Below are 18735 nucleotides of genomic sequence, written 5' to 3'. Positions count from 1 at the left end.
GCAGAAGTTTGTGCAGGGATAATGGATAATCAGTCTTAACAAATTATCTTGTGGTTTTCAAAAGAGCTGGGGGGTGGCCTTGCGCACCCCTCAACTGAAGAATTCGAGCGAGGCTTACACTGCCTCAGAGATTAGCCTCTACCCAAAAGCTCTCTTATAGACTTCCTTTTTGCTACACCAGTATCCTTTTGCTCTGATTTTCCAGCTCTACTGGAATTGGCCTCTACTGCGGATATGGAGCCAAGACCCTCTCCAGCACGACTACCTAGGGCCCTCCCCTCTCCACCCTAATTTTCATATCCCTTTCCTCCTATTTAGCGCTATCCTCTCAGTGACAGGCCTCCATCAGGAATTACAAACCCTGGCTTTCTTAGGAACCCAACACAACGCTTACATTCCAAATCTGACCAGCCGGTGCCACCACTGTGAGATTAATCCTCCCATTTAATTAAAAAAAGAAAACAAAAACCAGACAGTTTTAAAGAAGAAGTTAAGTTATCTGTGTTATTACAGTGTGTGATCATGCTTTAATAAAGCCTACAGGTGAGTACCCAGGTTAATATTATAATTGCTTTTATTTTAATAAAAAGGGTACAAGAATGCACTGAAACCTTCATGCATCATGAACAAAAATACAAGTGAGCACTGGATCATTCAAGTTTAGATTCTAAAAATACTACCATAAATGAACTTACCTATTCACACCAAAAAGAAAACTTGATTGGGGAACCTATAGAAAAACACAAGTAGAAAAACAAAGTTTGCAAAATTATTTAACTAGCTTTATTATTATTATTTTTTACAAAATCTACAATTAAGATCCTAACATGACACCTAAGCATGAAGGAATTTAGGGGGCAGATGTACTAAAGTGTGCTTACATTGTCCATTAACACATAAATGTGTTTACTGTGCTTACTAATGGCCAATGTTGACGACTTGCAAGTGAGGCAGATGGTAAAATATGTGCATTGCTTATATGCGCTATGACAAAAATTAAACTGCACCTGACATGTAGTTTTGTTTTTTCACTAATACGTCTCTAAAGCTATTGCACATTATTTATTTCACTGCACTAACAGGTGATGAGCTATTTGCATAGTTTTGCCAATCTACTTCATTAGCACAGATTCCACATTAAACTACTGCTAGGTAGTTTATGCATACAGTGCCGTTACTGCACATCAATGCTGGGAATTTGGGATAACCAACACTCTTTAGAACCTTATTCCACATTGTTTTCTGCCCAGAAAGCTTTGGGAATCAGAGGATTAATAATTTCTAGATTATGTAGAGTTTTACTTTAGGAAGACTCACACCATCAGAGCAAGTTAAAAAAAAAAAAAAAAAAAAAAAAAGCCATTTACCTATGTGAAGCTACTTACACGGGTAAAAGGGCTGTGTCCCCACACTCTGTGCAGATACACGTATGCATGTTCCACAACCTGTGGATTTTTGCCTGCCTGCTCATGGAGGTATTACTGGGTTTTGGTTAGGCTGGCAGCACCACATGGTTCTGCATTTAAAAAAAAAAAAAGCAAACCAAAAACAAAACAAAACCACAAACATCTACATTCATTGTTTTAGTGGTGAAAATTATTCATAGAAAAAAAAAAGCAGGTCCAAATTTCTAGGGGGTCCTTTTATCCTTGGCCAATTTTCAAAAGGGAGCAAAATCTACAGTTTTTAAAAATTACCCCCTGTAGGCTCATGGTGACAAAAATTAAACCTAGATTTTTCAGAGGAAACTTGACTCAAATACACATAACATACACTGCATTAAGCTGGTGTGATTTTTAAATGGAAAAACCAGGCCTAAATCTTTTAAGACTTTATATCTTTATAAGGAACAGAGGAGCATGGACAGAGAAAGGCTGGAGAGGGTGAGGAAAGGTTGGTAATTAGTCTTGTTTTATGATCTTCCCAAAGCTAAATTAGTTTCTGTGATTCAACAGGAGGGTGAATTGAGGGAAAAGAATTCAGGATACAAATATAACATTACGTTATTTAAAATTAATTTTTTGAATAAAATAAAAAAAGTTTGAGAACTTTAATATCGTTTAATTATGACAACTGTAGTGACCAAGAAACATGTAAGAGTGAAATGAGAGAAAGTGTCCCTTTGAACACCCACATTGTGTGTCAGTAGTGAGGGTAGATGGATATTTTTAGCGACAGGGAGATTATAAGCTCTTATACAATAGTCTTTTGCATATGAATACAGATGGAAATTCAGTCTTGTGTGGTCTGGCAACATCATCCATTTCTAGCCAAATCTAGATACATGAAATGACAATCTAGTGCTGTGCAGGGGAGGGGGCAGTTTTCATTTTATTTAGTATTTGTTTTGCTTCAGTTTGTTTGCTGAACCAAAAATCCCCATGAAAATAAATCCTCCACCCCCCTCCCCCAAAAACTAAAATAAATGTCCCCCTTCCCCCGCTCCTATTTACCCCATCAGAGGTTTTTAAAGTAGAAAGGGACAGGACTGAGCCCCAGTCACTCCTGCCACCACCAAACTATGACTCAAAATGGCGCCAGTCATAGGGCCGGAAAGCATTATGGCTGGGGAAAAAAAAAAAATCAAACAAATCAAAGGCAGATTTTCAGTTTGCTATTGTAATGTCCATATCAATGGTTGATGGGGGAAATCACTTAATCTCCGAAGATGCAAAGAATCAGGTCAACTGTGTGGAAGTTGGCTCTAATTATCTGAGTAAATTAAAAATAAATATTCACAAATCCAAAATGGAGTTCCATAACATCGTCACCCCCCTAAATAATCCTGATCCCTGCCTGCAGGAATTTACAATGTAATATTCAACCAAACAGATAACCATAGGCCTCTGCGTTACAATCTGGCCGATAGGAGTCTCTACCCCTGGAAGAGAATGGAGTGGTTGAGAGCCATCTCAGTGACCTCGAATCATTTTTATCCTCTTTGGGAAGGGAAGACTCATTCTAGCTAGGGGTCTCCTATCCCATCTTGGAAGCCTTCTCCTTCCCCACCAGATATTGGAATATATCAGAACCTACAATTCTGAGGGTCACTTCTACAGATCAAGTGCAATTTGGACTTTATCTGGAATATGAATATAAATGAAAAACTGGTGTTTGGTCTCAACTGATAACCACTGACGCCCAGTAAATTTATTTTTGGGAAGACTCTCCAGAGAGTGTTCCTTCTGATTTATTAGCATTTACCTCCACCAGACTTGCACCCTCTGGACACTGTTGGAAACATGCCTTGGGTTCTGGAGGTAATTGCCTCCCAATCAGAGAATCCACACCCTGGTTTATTTATTTTATTTATTTATTTAAGGCTTTTATATACCGATGTTCCTGTACTAGTATATCTCACGTCGGTTTACATAGAACCAAAGTTGGAAATTACATCAAACAAGAGGGTACAGATAATAGGGCTAACTTCGTATGAATTTATAGATAAAGTAGCGAACGACTTAAAATAAAATTATTATAAATATAAGAATAAATATACAAAATATAAATAAACAAACATTCAACAAACTTGGATTTACAGCAGACTTGAAAAGCATGAGTGCATTATAACATACAGCTTGCGGGGAAATAATGAGATTAAATTATAAGATTAGATGGTTACGGCGTTGGACATCTCGCATCATCGTGAATCTGACCCTGAGGGAGAGACCTTTAAGTGAAGGCTTTTGTGAAAAGCCAAGTTTTGAGCTTCTTTTTGAATGTCCGACTACAAGTTTCTAGCTGAAGGTCTGTGGGAAGGGCATTCCAGTGAGAGGGGCTGGCGGTCGAGAATGCACGTTTCTTGAGCGATGACTTGGCTGGAGGTGCATATAAGGTGCCTAAGTAGCTGGATCTGATTGGTCTCGATGATGCGTGGGGACGAAGTGGGTCACTTAGATTTAGCGAAGTTTGGGAATGAATGGTCTTGTGGGTTATGGTTAGTACTTTGAATATGATTCTAAATTTAATGGGGAGCCAGTGTAGGTTCTTTAGAATAGGTGTGATGTGTTCTCCTCTACTAGAGTTGGTTAGGATCCTGGCAGCCGAGTTCTGCAGCATTTGTAATGGTTTGGTGGCGATAGCTGGGAGGCCAATTAGCAGAGAGTTGCAATAGTCAATTTTTGAAAATAGAAAGTTTGGAGGACTGTTCTAAAGTCCTGAAAGTGGAGGAGAGGTTTTAGCTTTTTCAATATGTGTAGCTTGTGAAAACATTCTTTCGTAGTGTTTGTGACAAATGTTTTGAGATTCAGCCTATTGTCAATAGTAACGCCAAGGTCTCTTACTGAGTGGAGGAGATCATTAGCGGTGTGATTAGATTGTTGGCAGCCTGACAGTTGTCATCCAGGGTGATCAGCATAAGTTCTGTTTTTGCAGTATTGAGAACTAAGTTAAGGCTAATGAGGAGGGAATTTATGGATTGTAGACAGTTGTTCCAGAAATTGATGGTGTTTGAGACAGATTTACTGATAGGCAACAGGATCTGGACGTCGTCGGCGTATATGAAGTGTGTGATCTTTAGACTTGAGAGCAGATGACATAGTGGGAGAAGATAAATGTTAAACAGGGTTGGGGAGAGGGAGGATCCTTGTGGGACTCCAAGAGTGGACTTGACCGGGTGTGATTCCTTGTTGCTTATTCTGACCTTGTATGTCCTATTGTTAAGGAATGATCTGAACCATTCAAGGGCTGATCCTGAGATGCCCCTGTCTGTCTGAGAGCCGGTTGATGAGGATAGAATGCTTTACAGTGTCGAAAGCTGCAGACATATCGAGAAGTGCCAGGAGGTAGGGGGTCTTTTTCTCCAAGCCGGAGAGGACTCTGTCCGTCAATGAGATTAAGAGGAATTCCGTGCTGAGGGATTTGCGGAATCCGAATTGGGCTGTTGTGAGAATCTTGTGGTCTTCTAGGAATTCCGACAACTGTTTGTTAACTATTCTCTCCATGAGTTTGGCGACAAACGGTAGGTTAGCGATGGGGTGGAAATTGGCTGGGTCTGCAGGGTTCAGGTTGGGTTTCTTGAGGAGAGGTTTGAGAGTGGCTAGTTTCAGCGTGTCTGGTACAAGTCCTTGTGTTAGCGAGTGGTTGATGATCTCTGCTAAGGGCTTCACAATGATGTTTGGGATGGTGAGTAGTAATTTAGATGGAATGGCGTCTATCGGATGAGTGGAAGGTTTCATCTTTTTGAGGGTTGGCAGGACTTGACCTCGGAACTACAAGTGACCCCTACCTTCTCAACGCATCCTGAAAGGGCTGCACCTATGTGCTCAGTCAAACTGAAAACAGGCGCTTAGGGTCCTAAAACATATTTATTAGGTATTTAAATACAAGTTAGACATTTTAATATGTGAAAAGCAAAAAAAAAAAAAAAGTTACCTCATTCTCTGAGATGTCAAGTTCATAAGTAGCTAGAAAAAGAAGAAAAAAAAATAAAACCTTACATTTCTTCCACCTAACAGATAATTAATATAAAGACATATTGGTTAAAATCAGAATTGTGTTACGCAGACCGCCTAGAGCTTGATAAGTGTATTTTCAGTATACAGGGGAACACGAGTTGCCTAAAGGAGTTCCCCCGAGTTGCCATTAGACCAGATCAGATGTGCCATGGGAAAGTCATCACTGCCCGATGCTCTTTGTACCTCACAGCAACAAGACACCCCCAGGAGTAGTTCTTAAAATGTGCAGGAGCTCCTTTCTGAGAACACGTGTTACCACACATGCTTCTTCCTTGCTACAGTGTGCATCCTGGAATAAGCATGCAGGGTACTACTGAGAGCTGGGTGCTAAAGTTAGTGCAGCTCACACATTGCACCAGGCACCTCTTCCCCTTCTTCAGTCGGCTTATCCCCCAGGCTGAGTGGGACAGGAGAGCATACAACGAGCACCGGATGAGACTCATTCTGAGTGCTGGTAGCAGCAGCAGCAGCAGCAGCAGCAGCAGCAGCAATGGAGTAGCTCTGGCAGCTCTATTTACCAACCGAGGCAATTAACTGAGCCAGTTGCCCACACCACCCGACGTCTCCTCTCTCCTGCACACATATGTAGAGGAAGCTGGTCCACTGCTACTGGTTCATGAGTCTCTACCCTCTCCTCTGTTGAAAATTTGAACAAGAGACTGGTGAGGTTTTCAGTGCTTCCCTAGTTCTTTGGGCCATATGTCCACAATGCCCGATTTGCATAGGTTGGTGTGTCACAATTTTTTTTTGGGAGAATGTAGGTGTGCCTTGGGCTTGAAAAGGTTGAGAAATACCAGTTTAGAGTAATGGGCTGGGAACCAGGAGATATGGATTCAAATCCTTCCTCTCACTGCCATTCCTCTAGACACTGGGCAAATTATATTGTAGTGCTGTTGCATCAGGTTTGCAGTAAAAAGTTGGGATGTGCATTCGTTTGTGACAAAATAGGAAATAGAGACGATATTTCCTATTTTGTCATGGTTTGGGGGGTGACAAAACGATAAGAAAACCCACGAAATTTCATGTGGTTTTCTTATCGTTTTTTTTTGGGGGGGGGGGGGGAGAAAGGGCACATAAAAAAAACAAACAAACCCAAAACCTAAACCCATCCCAACCCTTCAAATTTAATTGTAACTCCCGACCCCCCCAAGACTTACAGAAAGCCCCTGATGGTCCAGCGGGGGTCCCGGGAGCAATCTCTCCCTCTCGGGCCGTCAGCTGCCACTAATCAAAATGGCGCATATGGCCCTTTACCTTTACCATGTGACGGGGCTATCTGTGCCATTGGCCGTCCTCTGTCATATGGTAGGAGCAATGGACGGCCGGCACCATCTTAAAAAATGGCCCGGGCCATCCAATGCTCCTACCATGTGACAGGGACCGACTAATGGCACTGATAGCCCCGTCACATGGTAAGGGCAAAGGGCCATATGCGCCATTTTGATTAGTGGCAGCCGACAGCCCGAGAGGGGGAGATCACTCCCAGGACCCCCGCTGGACCATCAGGGGCTTTCTGTAAGTCTTGGGGGGAGGGGGGGGATTTTCAATTAAATTGGAAGGGTTGGGGTGGGTTTCGGATATTGTTTCGGGGGCAGCCGAAATAAAATCGGCCCGAGCCACAGGAAAATGAAATTTCCCGTGGCGGGCCGATAACGAAGGCCGAACCAAAAGGTTCGGCTGAATCACATCTCTAGTAAAAAGCGAATTTTAAAAGTTCTGGGTGCACCAGAACGTGCTTAGGACCGAGAAAGGGGTCACTGTGACCTACTATGGTCTAGGCCTATGCAAGACAGAGATTCAAGCTGAAGTCTAAGCCACAGTAGGTCACAGGGACCTTGGCTCAACCTTGGATCCCCACTGACTGCAAAAGTAGGGGCCAGAGAGGATCCTGGCCCTGGCATTTTTCAGGTAGAAGGGATGGGTGAAATAAATGAAATCCATGGGAAAAACCAACCCCCCAAAAATGAAAAACGAAAAAAAAAATATATATATATGTTTTTCTTCCCATCTCTACAAGAAGGAAAATGGGCAATAAGATGTTTTAGCTTTGCACAAACAATATGAATACTAAAACAGACATTCGCTGGTTTTACAGACTCACGTGTTTCTACAATAGGATGCAGGTTAATGGAGCCCATGGAGTTTCGTAGCTCTAGTAAGTCTTCATAGCTTTCAGGCTCATTGCTACAAGAAAGAGGATTTGCTAGTTTGAAACATTCAGCTTGCAGAAAATAAAAAAAAATGCACAGATGAGCATCAGTGAATATCTGTGGCACCAATTAGCAAAGATTACAGTTTTCCCTCTCTACTTAAGAGAACAGGGCAAATCTTTCTCAGTTATCCTTTGCTAGATTTCTAGCTTTGTAATTAAATATCACTCTTAGTCTCTAGATTGTACGGCAATTGAGAAATGTGCAGGCCTAGAATCCCAGTCAGATCTGTTACAATAATTAAAGACAAATCACAGAAAGCAACGATCACAAGTAGCATCTTTAGTATTTAAAAAGAGAGAAAAAAGTTATCGCTATAGAACACATTTAAGTGCAATCAAGAACCTGTGAAATTTGAGGGGCAGGGAAGGGAAATATTCTGCCGCTCATCTCTACTGGGGATGCAAAACTGCTTTCCCATCTGAAAAAGAAAAACCTGTCATGACTGTTGCTTCCTAAATGTATTTACATTCAAAAAGAGAAACTTAAAAAAAAAAAGAGAAAAACAGATGTTACCTATTCATACCGGAGAAGAAACTTGATTGGAGAACCTACAAAAAAAAAAAAAAAAAAAAATTCCCCCCAAAACACAAAGAGAAATATAAAATTATATTTGAACAATTGGGATAGTTCTTTACAGACACATTCAGTTTTACAATGAATTTGATACAATAATGTGCTCACTTTCACTTTTTTGTTTAGCGCTGTAAAATAAACCTAACCTAATCGTATCCTACTCCGTTCCCCCTTTTTCAGCTTATTTGTGCTACTATTCATGAACTGGTCATTTTTTAAACCTTAATAGGTGAATTAAAAGCCAGGCAATGTCAAAACCAGGAGATACGCCCACATGCGAGTGCATTATAAAATCCGACTGAGGATGCGAGTATCTCCTGCTGCACGCACAAGTAAGAAGCTTCCAAAAAAGGGGCACAGCATGGTCTGGGTGTGTCGGGGGCCCAACTAAGAGACGTGCACAGGCACGCACCGGGTTCCCCTGCTGTGTATCTTTACTACTGCTATGGATGACAAGTAAGTACAAAAACATTTAGGCTAGTCGGTGGGGTTTTAAAGGTCGGGGCTAACAGTGGGGAAAGGAGGCTATTAAACTAGAGAGGTTTGGAAGTCCTATCCCTCAACTGGGTGAACTGGGAACAAACTTGGGAACACTAGGAATGGTGTCCGCGTGTGTCCCTTGTAAAGTTTCTCCACTTACCCGGGAGATGCAGGATTCGCATGCACAAGTACGCACGTCCATTTAAAACTGAGTGCATGTGTATGCACATCCATGCTATTTTATAACACATGCATTATAAAATAGCTGCGTCCCTGGCCACGGGTAGATGAACGTGTGCACATGTGTGCCTGTGCACCACTTTGAAAATTACCGTCTATATAATGCAGGGTTTTATTTTGTAAGTTTATTATCCACTATTCTATAAAAAATATTCAAAGTGGAGGATGAGCATTAGAAAGATACAAAAACATCAAAGCATGAATAAAGCCAGCGTTGAACTTGGCTCATCCAAGTAGATTTGTGGAAAACATTCACAGGTTTGAACATAGATTTGAACTGGGGGGTCACCTAAGGTTTTGTTTGTGCTTCAACAAAATCTTCTCAGTACCATTGTCTCCTTTGTTTACTAGAAGCTGCCCTATATAGTGTTACACGTGAAAAACTAGAAATTACCTTATTCTCTGGGATGCCAGTTTCACGAGTAACTAGAAAAAGAAAAAAAAAAATGAATGCAGTTCTTGCTCCTTAAGAACATAAGAAGTTGTCTTACTGGGTCAGACCGAAGGTCCATAAAGCCCAGTATCCTGTTTCCAGCAGTGGTCAATCCAGGTCACAAGTACCTGGCAGGATCTCAACAATAGATAGATCCCATGCTGCTAATGCCCAGGGATAAGCAGTGGCTTTTCCCAAGTCTATCTGGTGAATAACAATTTATGGATTTCTCCAGAACTTGTCCAAACCTTTAAAAAAAATAAATAAACTCAGCTATGCTAGCTGTCTAACATCTTTTCCTGCAATGAATTCCAGAGCTTAATTGTGCATTAAGTGAAAACATTCTCTGATTTGTTTTGTGTGTGCTACTTACTAACATCATGGAATGTCCCTTAGTCTTTCTATTTTTTTTTTTTAAAGAGTAAATATAATAACCTGTTTACATTTACCATTTTTATTCCAATCATGAATTTATAGATCTCTTGTGTCTCCCCTCAGCTATCTCTTCTCCAAGCTGAACAGCCCTAACCTCTTTAGCCTTTTCTTATAGGGGAGCCGTTCCATCCCCTATAATTTTGGTCACCCTTCTCTGTACCTTTAAAGTTTAGCTTTTTTTTTAAGATATGGTGACCAGAACTGTAACAGTACTCTAGGTGTGATCTCACCATGCAATGATATAGAGGTATTATGACATTCTCTGTTTTATTCTCCATTCTTTTCCTAATAATCCCTAATATTCCGTTTGCTTTTTTTGACCACCGCAGCACACAGAGCCGAAGATTTCAAAGTATTTTCCATGATTTCTATCAGATCCTTTTCTTGGGTTGTAGTTCCTGATATGGAACCAAACATCATGTAACTACAGGTAGTAACTAGATTCATATTAAAAAACAGTTTAAATTATAATCTTAGAGGTTAATTTTATTACAGTTTGCATAGTAGTACAATTGTATGTACAGATTTTACAGGAGTTATTTTACAAAGCAAATTTTCGTGCATCATTTCACTTTGAAAATCCTTTGGCAGAATACGCAAACACATTTCCTTTCAAAAAAGGCTACGTTCGCTCCAAGCAGGGTACGACTTGAGCAGGGTGATTTAAAGACGCATACACTTTAAAAATCTAACATACGCACGCAAGTCATCCTCCACCCGAGCTCCACCCCCACTGCACCTAAATGTACACATGAAACTGAGTCACACATGTGCTTTTACACGCATTGGCCCCCCAATTAATTTTGAGGCCACTTGCATACAGAAACAGGATTTTACGCATGCATGTCCGAGGCTCGTAAAGAACTTCACTTGTCCAAATATTTTGCTCTTCCAAATAGTACATTTAATAAATTTAGCAAAACACAACAAAAGTTGCATTTGACAGACGAAATGTGATGGTCCCCCAGGAATTTATTAAATGTACTATTTAGAACAGCAAAAACATTTGGATAAGGGAAGCTCTTTCCAAACCTTGGACTTTTGGTTACTTGTTTTGGTTTGGCTAAATGATCGAATTCTATTGCCTGTACATTTTGAAAATCAAGCCTATTATGCAGACCATTGAAATGGCAACATTTTGACATGTACATTTTCAAAAGCCAGGAAATATCTAGAATGTTCTCACTACCATATCACCTAAAAGTTGTAGGGAGGGGGGTGTCACTTTTCACAGCAGTTTTTGAAAGTAAAAAGATTTTATTAATGTGAGAAATTGCTCCTCTTAAAGTTGTACAGCAGTAAACACAAAGAGAATCGGTAGTTGAAAATGCCCTTAAATTAATAAAGGGCGTTTTCAACTACCGATTCTCTTTGTGTTTACTGCTGTACAGCCAACTGGATCGGCTACTGCTTTGCTTTTTGGGTCCATTCCTCTTAAAGTTGCCCATACTCCATGCATTTAGCGGAGATATTTTTTTCAGTGGGGGGGGGGGGAGGTGGGGATTTTGTGCATCTTTCCTGCCAGCCTATTTGAAGAAATAGTGAGGCATTTGGGGGGGGGGGGGGGGGAGGGAGAGAGTCTGCTTCTAACCATTGCCCCTTTTCCTCCAACTCCACTCTCAGTTGTAAAGCAGAAGAACCGGTGGAACCACCTGTCCCACCACTACTAAGGAAGAATGGAACACGAGATGCTTGCCACCTTTCCACCTGTTGAATTTGTTTCAGTGGTTGAAATAATTGAATTGTTTGTTTAAAAAAAAATAAAAATAAAAATCTATGCCTGAGGTTATGGGGAAGGGAAAGGGAATAACAACTCAGAGCCCACATAAAGCTATCAGGGCCAGGGGAGACTTGATGTGGTAAAAGTTGAAACAGAATGAAAGATCAGTTACATGGCGGTACTGACATTGTAGCTTCTATTGCAATGCATCAGAAACCCAGACAAAATCACTGCAGGGACCATGCAAGGTGATTTTTCTTTTTCAAATGGAAATAAAAGTGAGTAACAATATTTGCATCCTGTCAAAAAGGGACAAACAGAAAAAAAAAAAAAAAAAAACACAAGCACAAATATGAAATTCAGATGCAGAGCATCACTTACATGTCTTGACTTTTGGGGTAGGACACAAGTTAGCGGAGTTTAAACATTTCTGCAGCACTAGTACATCTTGATAACTTTCAGGCTCCTCGCTAGAAGAAAGAAAATATAGTTTAAAAACTCAATATTCAGCTTCCAAAAAGGACAATTAATGTGAAGATTTTCACTGCAAATTTTGGTCCATAGAGTAGTAACTAACTACCGGTTTTCCCCCTTTATTAAAAGCAGGATGCCAGCTCTCCCTCTGCCTGGAACTAAATGTACTCTGTTGCATTAGATAATCTTTTTATTATATTTCTAGTTTAGTAACCAAGATGATTTTTTTTTTATGGATGTGCATTCATTTGAAAAAGTGTAAAAACGGGACAAAATAAGCCCATTTCATGTCTAAGCGAACTGAAATTAACCCATCATTGCATAATAATTCTGAATATTGTCCGTATAGCAATGAAAGTTCAATCCCAATTTCCTTGATCACACAGACAGGATTGAACCCTGCCACACCCGACATTGCTGTTTCTAGGAGGGGTTAAAGTAATACTGACCTATAATTGTCTGTTGCGTTCTTCCTTGTAAAGAGGAGGCAAACCATTTCAGTACCATTCCTTGAATCCATGCTGGCTCAAGCCAGGCCACAAACAGTTGATTGTTAACTGTATCAAATGCAGTGGATATAGATCCAGGAAAAATCACTATTTCATGACCCTTATTTGATACATAGAGATCTAAAAAGGTCTCTGTACTGGAGGTAATCAAAAACAGACTAAAATTCATCTATTACATAATCAACCATGAAGTCCAGTAATTGATAGTCAACTAAATTTAAATAATTTAACCAAACAAGGTAAAATTAGACACCAATCTATAATGATCCACAACAACCACGTCCTGTATCAGTTCCTTCATTATTGGCTTGATCACAGCCTATTTCAACATATCTGATGAGTACCGTCTACTAATAGACTGCGGCTGATAGTAAAACAGTTTAACAAGCCCATTCTTGGAGGCTTTAAGCACAGCAGGTAGTTCTAACCTTATTCAAAATCATGATCAAAAGATAGTTTGTTACCAAGGCAAACTGATACCAAACTCCGCTCACCTTAAACGTCAGTCCTTGGAAGAATCCAGGTAGGAGTGCAGTCTCATAGATCCTCCTCCTTTAAGTGACACGTGTGCACATATATATATATATATATATATATATACGCACGTAGGCCGGCACGTGCACACAAAATTGGCGCGTCCATAACACGTGTATGTTTTGGGCTGGATTTTCAAAAGGCCCTGGGACGCGCGTAAGTCCCGGGGCTTGCACAAAGGGGCGGGGTCAGCAGCTCCTGGCACAGTGGCCATTTGCCGCTGTGTCAGAGATTGTGCCTGCCGGCAATCGGCCGGCAGGCACAAAAGGTACAACAAAAATTTGGGGGGGGGGGAGGGAAGATACCTCACAGTGAACGAGGGAAGGTAGTGCACCCCCTTGCGCACGCAAGTTATAAAATCAGGTGTACATGTGCGCGCTCTGGGTAGCCCGACGGTCTTCAAAAAAAAAAAAAAAGACTAAAAACATGGCTATTTAGTCAAGCCTTTCAGGACACTTAACTTATCTTCCATTCATTAATGCTCTCCACTAACTTTTCCTTCAGCCTTTCATTTCACCCACCCCTCCCCCCTTCCACCGTTTAGTATTTATTGTATTTTCATCCCCAAGTCTTTTTCTTGTTCCAAGTTCATCTACCTGTTCGATGTAATCGCAAGCTTTTTTGCGTGTTAATGTTATAATGTAAACTGAAATATGTAACTTTGCTACATGAATTGCGGTATATAAAAATGTAAAATAAATAAATGTTATAAAATTGGCTCCCCGTACATATATGCACGCATGATTTTATAATAGACATGCGCCTGTGACTGCTGTCTTGAGGCCGTAAGAGGGGGGAAGGGGGATTTTAGTAGATGCGCACGGCAATGCATTAGGCCCATTTCCCAGTTTGCCCCAGTAAAAGAGAGGACTTCCTAACTAGCCTGCTACCTACCTTCCCCCCCAAGAAGTAAGTTACGTGGTTGTGGGATCCCGGCACTCTCTAGTGCATGTAACTAACTGCATGGTGCAGTCCCAGCCCACGCCCATGTGCCACCCCCTTTTTGCCAAAACTTTATCATCTGCCTACCGGGAGATACACAGTGGCCGCGGGCCTTTTAAAATCTGTGCAAGTCACGCGCCTATCTCCCAGTTTTTCCGTATACAAACCTTTTAAAATCTACTGCCAAGTAAGCAATCCTCTTCCATTCTCAAATCGGTGATGAAAAAAATATCCCAACCATCCCTATCTATCGCTTCCACCCCTTTCTGGAAAATCTACCATTCTTCAAGAAGCTTCTGCATCCAAAAAATGTCTTTTCCTTAAAAACTCAAGGCAGACCGATCCGATTTATTTTATGCTCAAACCGGCCGATGCAGTAAAACCGCGCGCGTATTGAGCACCTGTTTTACTAACATGCGCACAACCACCTCTCCTGGGCGCCTCATGCAATAATCAATCGAGCTGCTGTGCTAAAAAAAAAAAAAAAAGGATGTGCTAGGGGAAACTGTGCATCTCTAGCGCTCCAAAGCACCGGGGCCCCAGGAGAGGTGGCTGTACGCGGATTAGAGAAGCGGGCGCTCAATACGGGTGTCCGTTTTATCCAGCCGCTTCAGAATGGTCATAAGCCGTCTGATCCATCCCCACTTGAGAGGACACTTCACATACGAGGGAACGGCTAGCAGAAAAATTATAGTAAACCATTTCACGATTTAAGTAAAAATAGTAAAATTGACAAGAATTTGTCCACTTTTAAAAATCGCTGCAACAGGTCAACTCCGCAAGATAAGGGAGAGGTGCCTGGGGGCACCGTTAGGAAAGCGAGTGCTGAACACCCAGCGCCCGCTTTCAGCGCACCTTTTCTTTGCATCGGCCCCTTAAATGCAGGTAACACGGATGTTAAGACTGTGAGCTGCATAGTCTATTGCAAGTTGTAACGTGGGTGGGTTCCACTGAGTGTACTTTCAAATATGGGAGAAGAGAGCAGAGAGCTGTCCTAATCCAGGGAAAGGGGTATACAATTACTAAGCATTCAGCAGTTTGACCTTTCTTTCTTGTCTGTCATCTCCATAGTTTAGCTGTGCACAGATTTGATCAGCGTTTCTCTGTTACATTCTCTGACTGCTGGTTAGACCCAGAAAATAAAAAAAAGTTTGCTGTTGATTGGATATAGTTGCAGGATGAGCTTCCCCTTTTACTGATCTGTGGAGATGTGAACAGGAGAAACAGAGCAGATTCTGTGAGATCCCTATCCAGATCAGGCCTTCCACACACCCTCCTCGCCTCTGGGTCCTGGTCCTACACCATCTGCTTGACCCAAAGGGACAGTTACTTGGCTCACTCAGGGGTGAAATTATTCTAAGCACGACAGAAGAGCGGGATCTGGGGCGATTGCATCTGATGATCTTAAGGTGGCCATATAGGTGGCCAGAGCAACAGCAAAAGTCAGAACGATGCTTGGCTGTATAGGGAGAGGAATGGTTGGCAGAAAAAAAAAAGCAGGTGATATTGCCCCTGTATGGGTTCCTGGCGAGACCTCACTAGGAATACTGTGCACAATTCTGGAGACCGCACCTCCAAAAGGATAGAAACCAGTTGGGGGGGACAGTTGAGAGGGCGGCTACTAAAATGGTCAGTGGTCTTCATTCTAAAGCATATGGGAATAGACTTAAAGATCTAAACATGTATACCCTAGAGGAATGGCAAGATAGGGGAGAATTGATAGAGACATTAAAATATCTCAAAGGTTTCTGTGCACAGGAAGCAAGCCTCTTTCAAGAAAAAGGAGTCTCTAGAATGAGGCGACATGGGATGAGGGTGAAAGGGGGTAGGATTCAGGAGTAATATTAGGAAATGTTTCTTTACAGAGAGGGTAGTGGATGCATGGAATGGCTTCCCAGTTGATGTGGCAAAGACAAAAACAGTATCTACATCCAAGAAAGCATGGGATAAATATAGGGGAATCTCCGAGGGAGTGATGAGAATTGTAAAGCCAAAATAGTTGGGCGGAAAGGCAGACTAGATAGATCATAAGGTCTTTCTCTGCCATTACGATTCTATATTTTTTTTTATTTGCACTAGCAACCGTGCACCATTTGTGGTTTATTTCTGCAGTCACGTTTCCGTAAAAGGATTTTACTGTGTGCATATTTTATGTGCAGAAGACCTCTAGTAAAAAAAAAAAACAAAAACCCTAAGGGCCTTCAAGATTTCTTATTCCACCTCAAGCCCTCCCAAACCAGGAGAAGAACCTGTCCGCAGCACTCCACAATGAGACCCAGAGGTAGCCCAGTTAGGTGGCAGGACATGGGCTATAACAGCAAATTCCAACTTCCCCTCACACGGGGCCGTACTCCTTGAGCTTCTGAATTAAGCCTTACACGTACAAAAGTGATTTTAACTAATACAAAAAGATATATGTTCCCTAGAACATAAACATATTTACTTTGCAACTTGAAAGTCTCATGCCTACCAAGTAAAGCATCGGAGAATATGCAAATATATTTTTGCAATTTTGCATTAAAAAGAAAGCACAAGAATAAGCTACATAAGGTTTTTGTAAAAAAATAAAAAAATTACAACATTTCACTTCCTGATCAACCCAGTCCCACCCTTCCCCCCATCCCCACACAACAGTGAATCCAGTCGAGGATCATATATCAGGGAGCGAATACTCAAAACTGTGAATTAAGGTATCAGCATGAACAAGAGATAGCATAGCTTACACGCCAAGGGCTAGGAGCACAAAATGTTTCACACACTGCCTTTGGCTTCTTCTTTGGTCTTATTACTTCCTCTTACAGCAGCAGAGCTAGTTGGGCTGCTCACACTGCCAACTTGACTTGTCTCCCGGCTACATTGCTTCCTCATTTACTCTTATTCCAAGCTCTTTTTTTTTTTTTTTTTTTTTTTTAATTTACCCAGAAACTATTTTTTTAAAGGCTGTCATAAAGCAGCACTTGTGAACAGGAACTCCTCAAAATTAAATTAGTAGTCATTCAACAATCCGTCCATCAAGGTTGCTCTAACAAATGCACAAAAATAGCACTTCTATAAAAACACAACAGCTGCGAGATGGTTCAGTACGACACCCAGCAACAAACAACTGCAGCTGTGTTGTTGTGAGACAGTCCGACAACATTCGGCCTACAATCCATGAAAGACAGGAAGATAATGGATGGTAGCCACAGAAGGGATTAGGGATGGGAAAACTAGTAGGACACAGATCTTAGCCACTAGAAATGTGCTTTTTGATATGAACTCCTGAATAAAAGCTTTTTAAAAACTGTTGCCTATTGTCCCTCCCGACGCAGCCTGTGGAGTGTAACAAGGTGACTGTGTCGGGGGGGGGGGGGGGGGGACATTAACCTGCTTTAAGTGGGCCTTTTTTTATTGAAGAATGTGGAGTTCCTGCATATGAATAAAGATTAGGATTTTCTGCCAAATATATTCTGGAAGGGCTAGTTAGTTGCTTCATGCCCTGCTCCTTCTGCTGATCTATTATAGGGCGTGGACCTTATCTCAGTTTTCTTTGTGGCTTGACCGCTCTTTGAAAGAAACATGGAATGGCTTCCTGGGGAGGTGGCAGAGACTGAAGCAGCAACAAGATTTCCAGAAAACTTGGGACAAGCAGGCAGGATTCCTGGCTATGAAGAGGTGATTGGAACGCCAAGGAATAACTGGGGGTCGAAGGCCCTGCAGCGCGAATGGATTTAGGAAAACTAGATGGACTTTGAGGTCATTATCCTATCCAACTATCCAACACTAGGAATAGAGCATTTTCGATTGCTGGACCAAAAGAATGGAACTCTTTACCAGTCTACCTAAGTTCGATCAGAGACTCCAAATCTTTCAAAAAAGAACTTAAAACATGGTTATTTAAACAAACATTCACAGACGGAGTTGGTTAATCTAATCCCATCCGATCAGACTTACTTCCTCTGCTAACCATGCTTTACTTACCTCCCCTTCTAACCATGCTCTATTCACTAGGGATGTGAATCGTTTTTTGACGATTTAAAACAATCGTCAGATATATTTTAAATCGTCAAAAATCATTAGAGCCGCGATACAATAACAATTCCCCCGATTTAATGTTATAAAAAGTCAGCATACCCAGCAGGCTGTTTCGGTAAGTAAATATGTTATAGCATTTGTTACAAGCATCAAATTCTGATACCACAAATATCCTTTGCAAGAAAAAGAAAAAAAAAAAAAAAGGAGACTGAGTGACTCCTATCCTGCCCTTGCCAATTCACTTTTTGTGGCCAGATCTCTCTCATGGCATCATGGGACTAAGGTCTTATTATTTCCCTATCTGGGAAAATAACTTGCGACGGGGGTATACAATGCAAAACAGGGTTATGTCCCAACCCAACAAGTGAACTGGGGCTAGGAGTGGATAGGACAAGATGGGTCAAATAATTTCATTCTACCTTGGCCAAATGCTTGAGCCTATCCCCTGATCCAGCAAGTCAGTACAACATAGCCAGTGAAGCTTCAGCCTGCACCTCCCTGTACTCAGGTAGAAGTGTAATTTGCTCGCTGCAGGAGAGGAGGCAAAGAACTTTCTTTACCCAAAAAGGAGGATAAGAGACCGACTTCTTGATCAGGTATTTTTCCTTTTGGCCATGTGGATCTGCTGCCTCTTGTCTCTCCCAGATGATAGCTATTTCCTCACACGCTAGCTGTACCTAAATGTTTTGAGAGATTTTTTTTTTCTACTTAC

The 18735-nt window shown here is 41.4% G+C and overlaps 1 protein-coding gene across 8 annotated transcripts in view; it reads right to left on the bottom strand.

Annotated features, from left to right (window-relative positions):
- Positions 1 to 18735, bottom strand: part of FYB2 (FYN binding protein 2) — a 59389-nt gene that overhangs the window by 31498 nt on the left and 9156 nt on the right. For all 8 annotated transcript variants that reach the window (XM_029618197.1, XM_029618194.1, XM_029618198.1 and 5 more), the window contains 6 exons: positions 11932 to 12020; positions 9357 to 9388; positions 8183 to 8217; positions 7558 to 7640; positions 5374 to 5405; positions 696 to 730 (listed from right to left, as the gene is read on the bottom strand). In XM_029618197.1, the coding sequence (XP_029474057.1) occupies positions 696 to 730; positions 5374 to 5405; positions 7558 to 7640; positions 8183 to 8217; positions 9357 to 9388; positions 11932 to 12020 (306 nt within the window). The remainder of the gene's footprint in view (positions 1 to 695; positions 731 to 5373; positions 5406 to 7557; positions 7641 to 8182; positions 8218 to 9356; positions 9389 to 11931; positions 12021 to 18735) is intronic.

The sequence above is a fragment of the Rhinatrema bivittatum genome, chromosome 10 (genome assembly GCF_901001135.1).
Source record: "Rhinatrema bivittatum chromosome 10, aRhiBiv1.1, whole genome shotgun sequence".
Taxonomy (NCBI): domain Eukaryota; kingdom Metazoa; phylum Chordata; class Amphibia; order Gymnophiona; family Rhinatrematidae; genus Rhinatrema; species Rhinatrema bivittatum.
The sequence above is the reverse complement of the archived record's forward strand: the minus strand, read 5'-3'. Positions and strand labels throughout refer to the sequence as shown.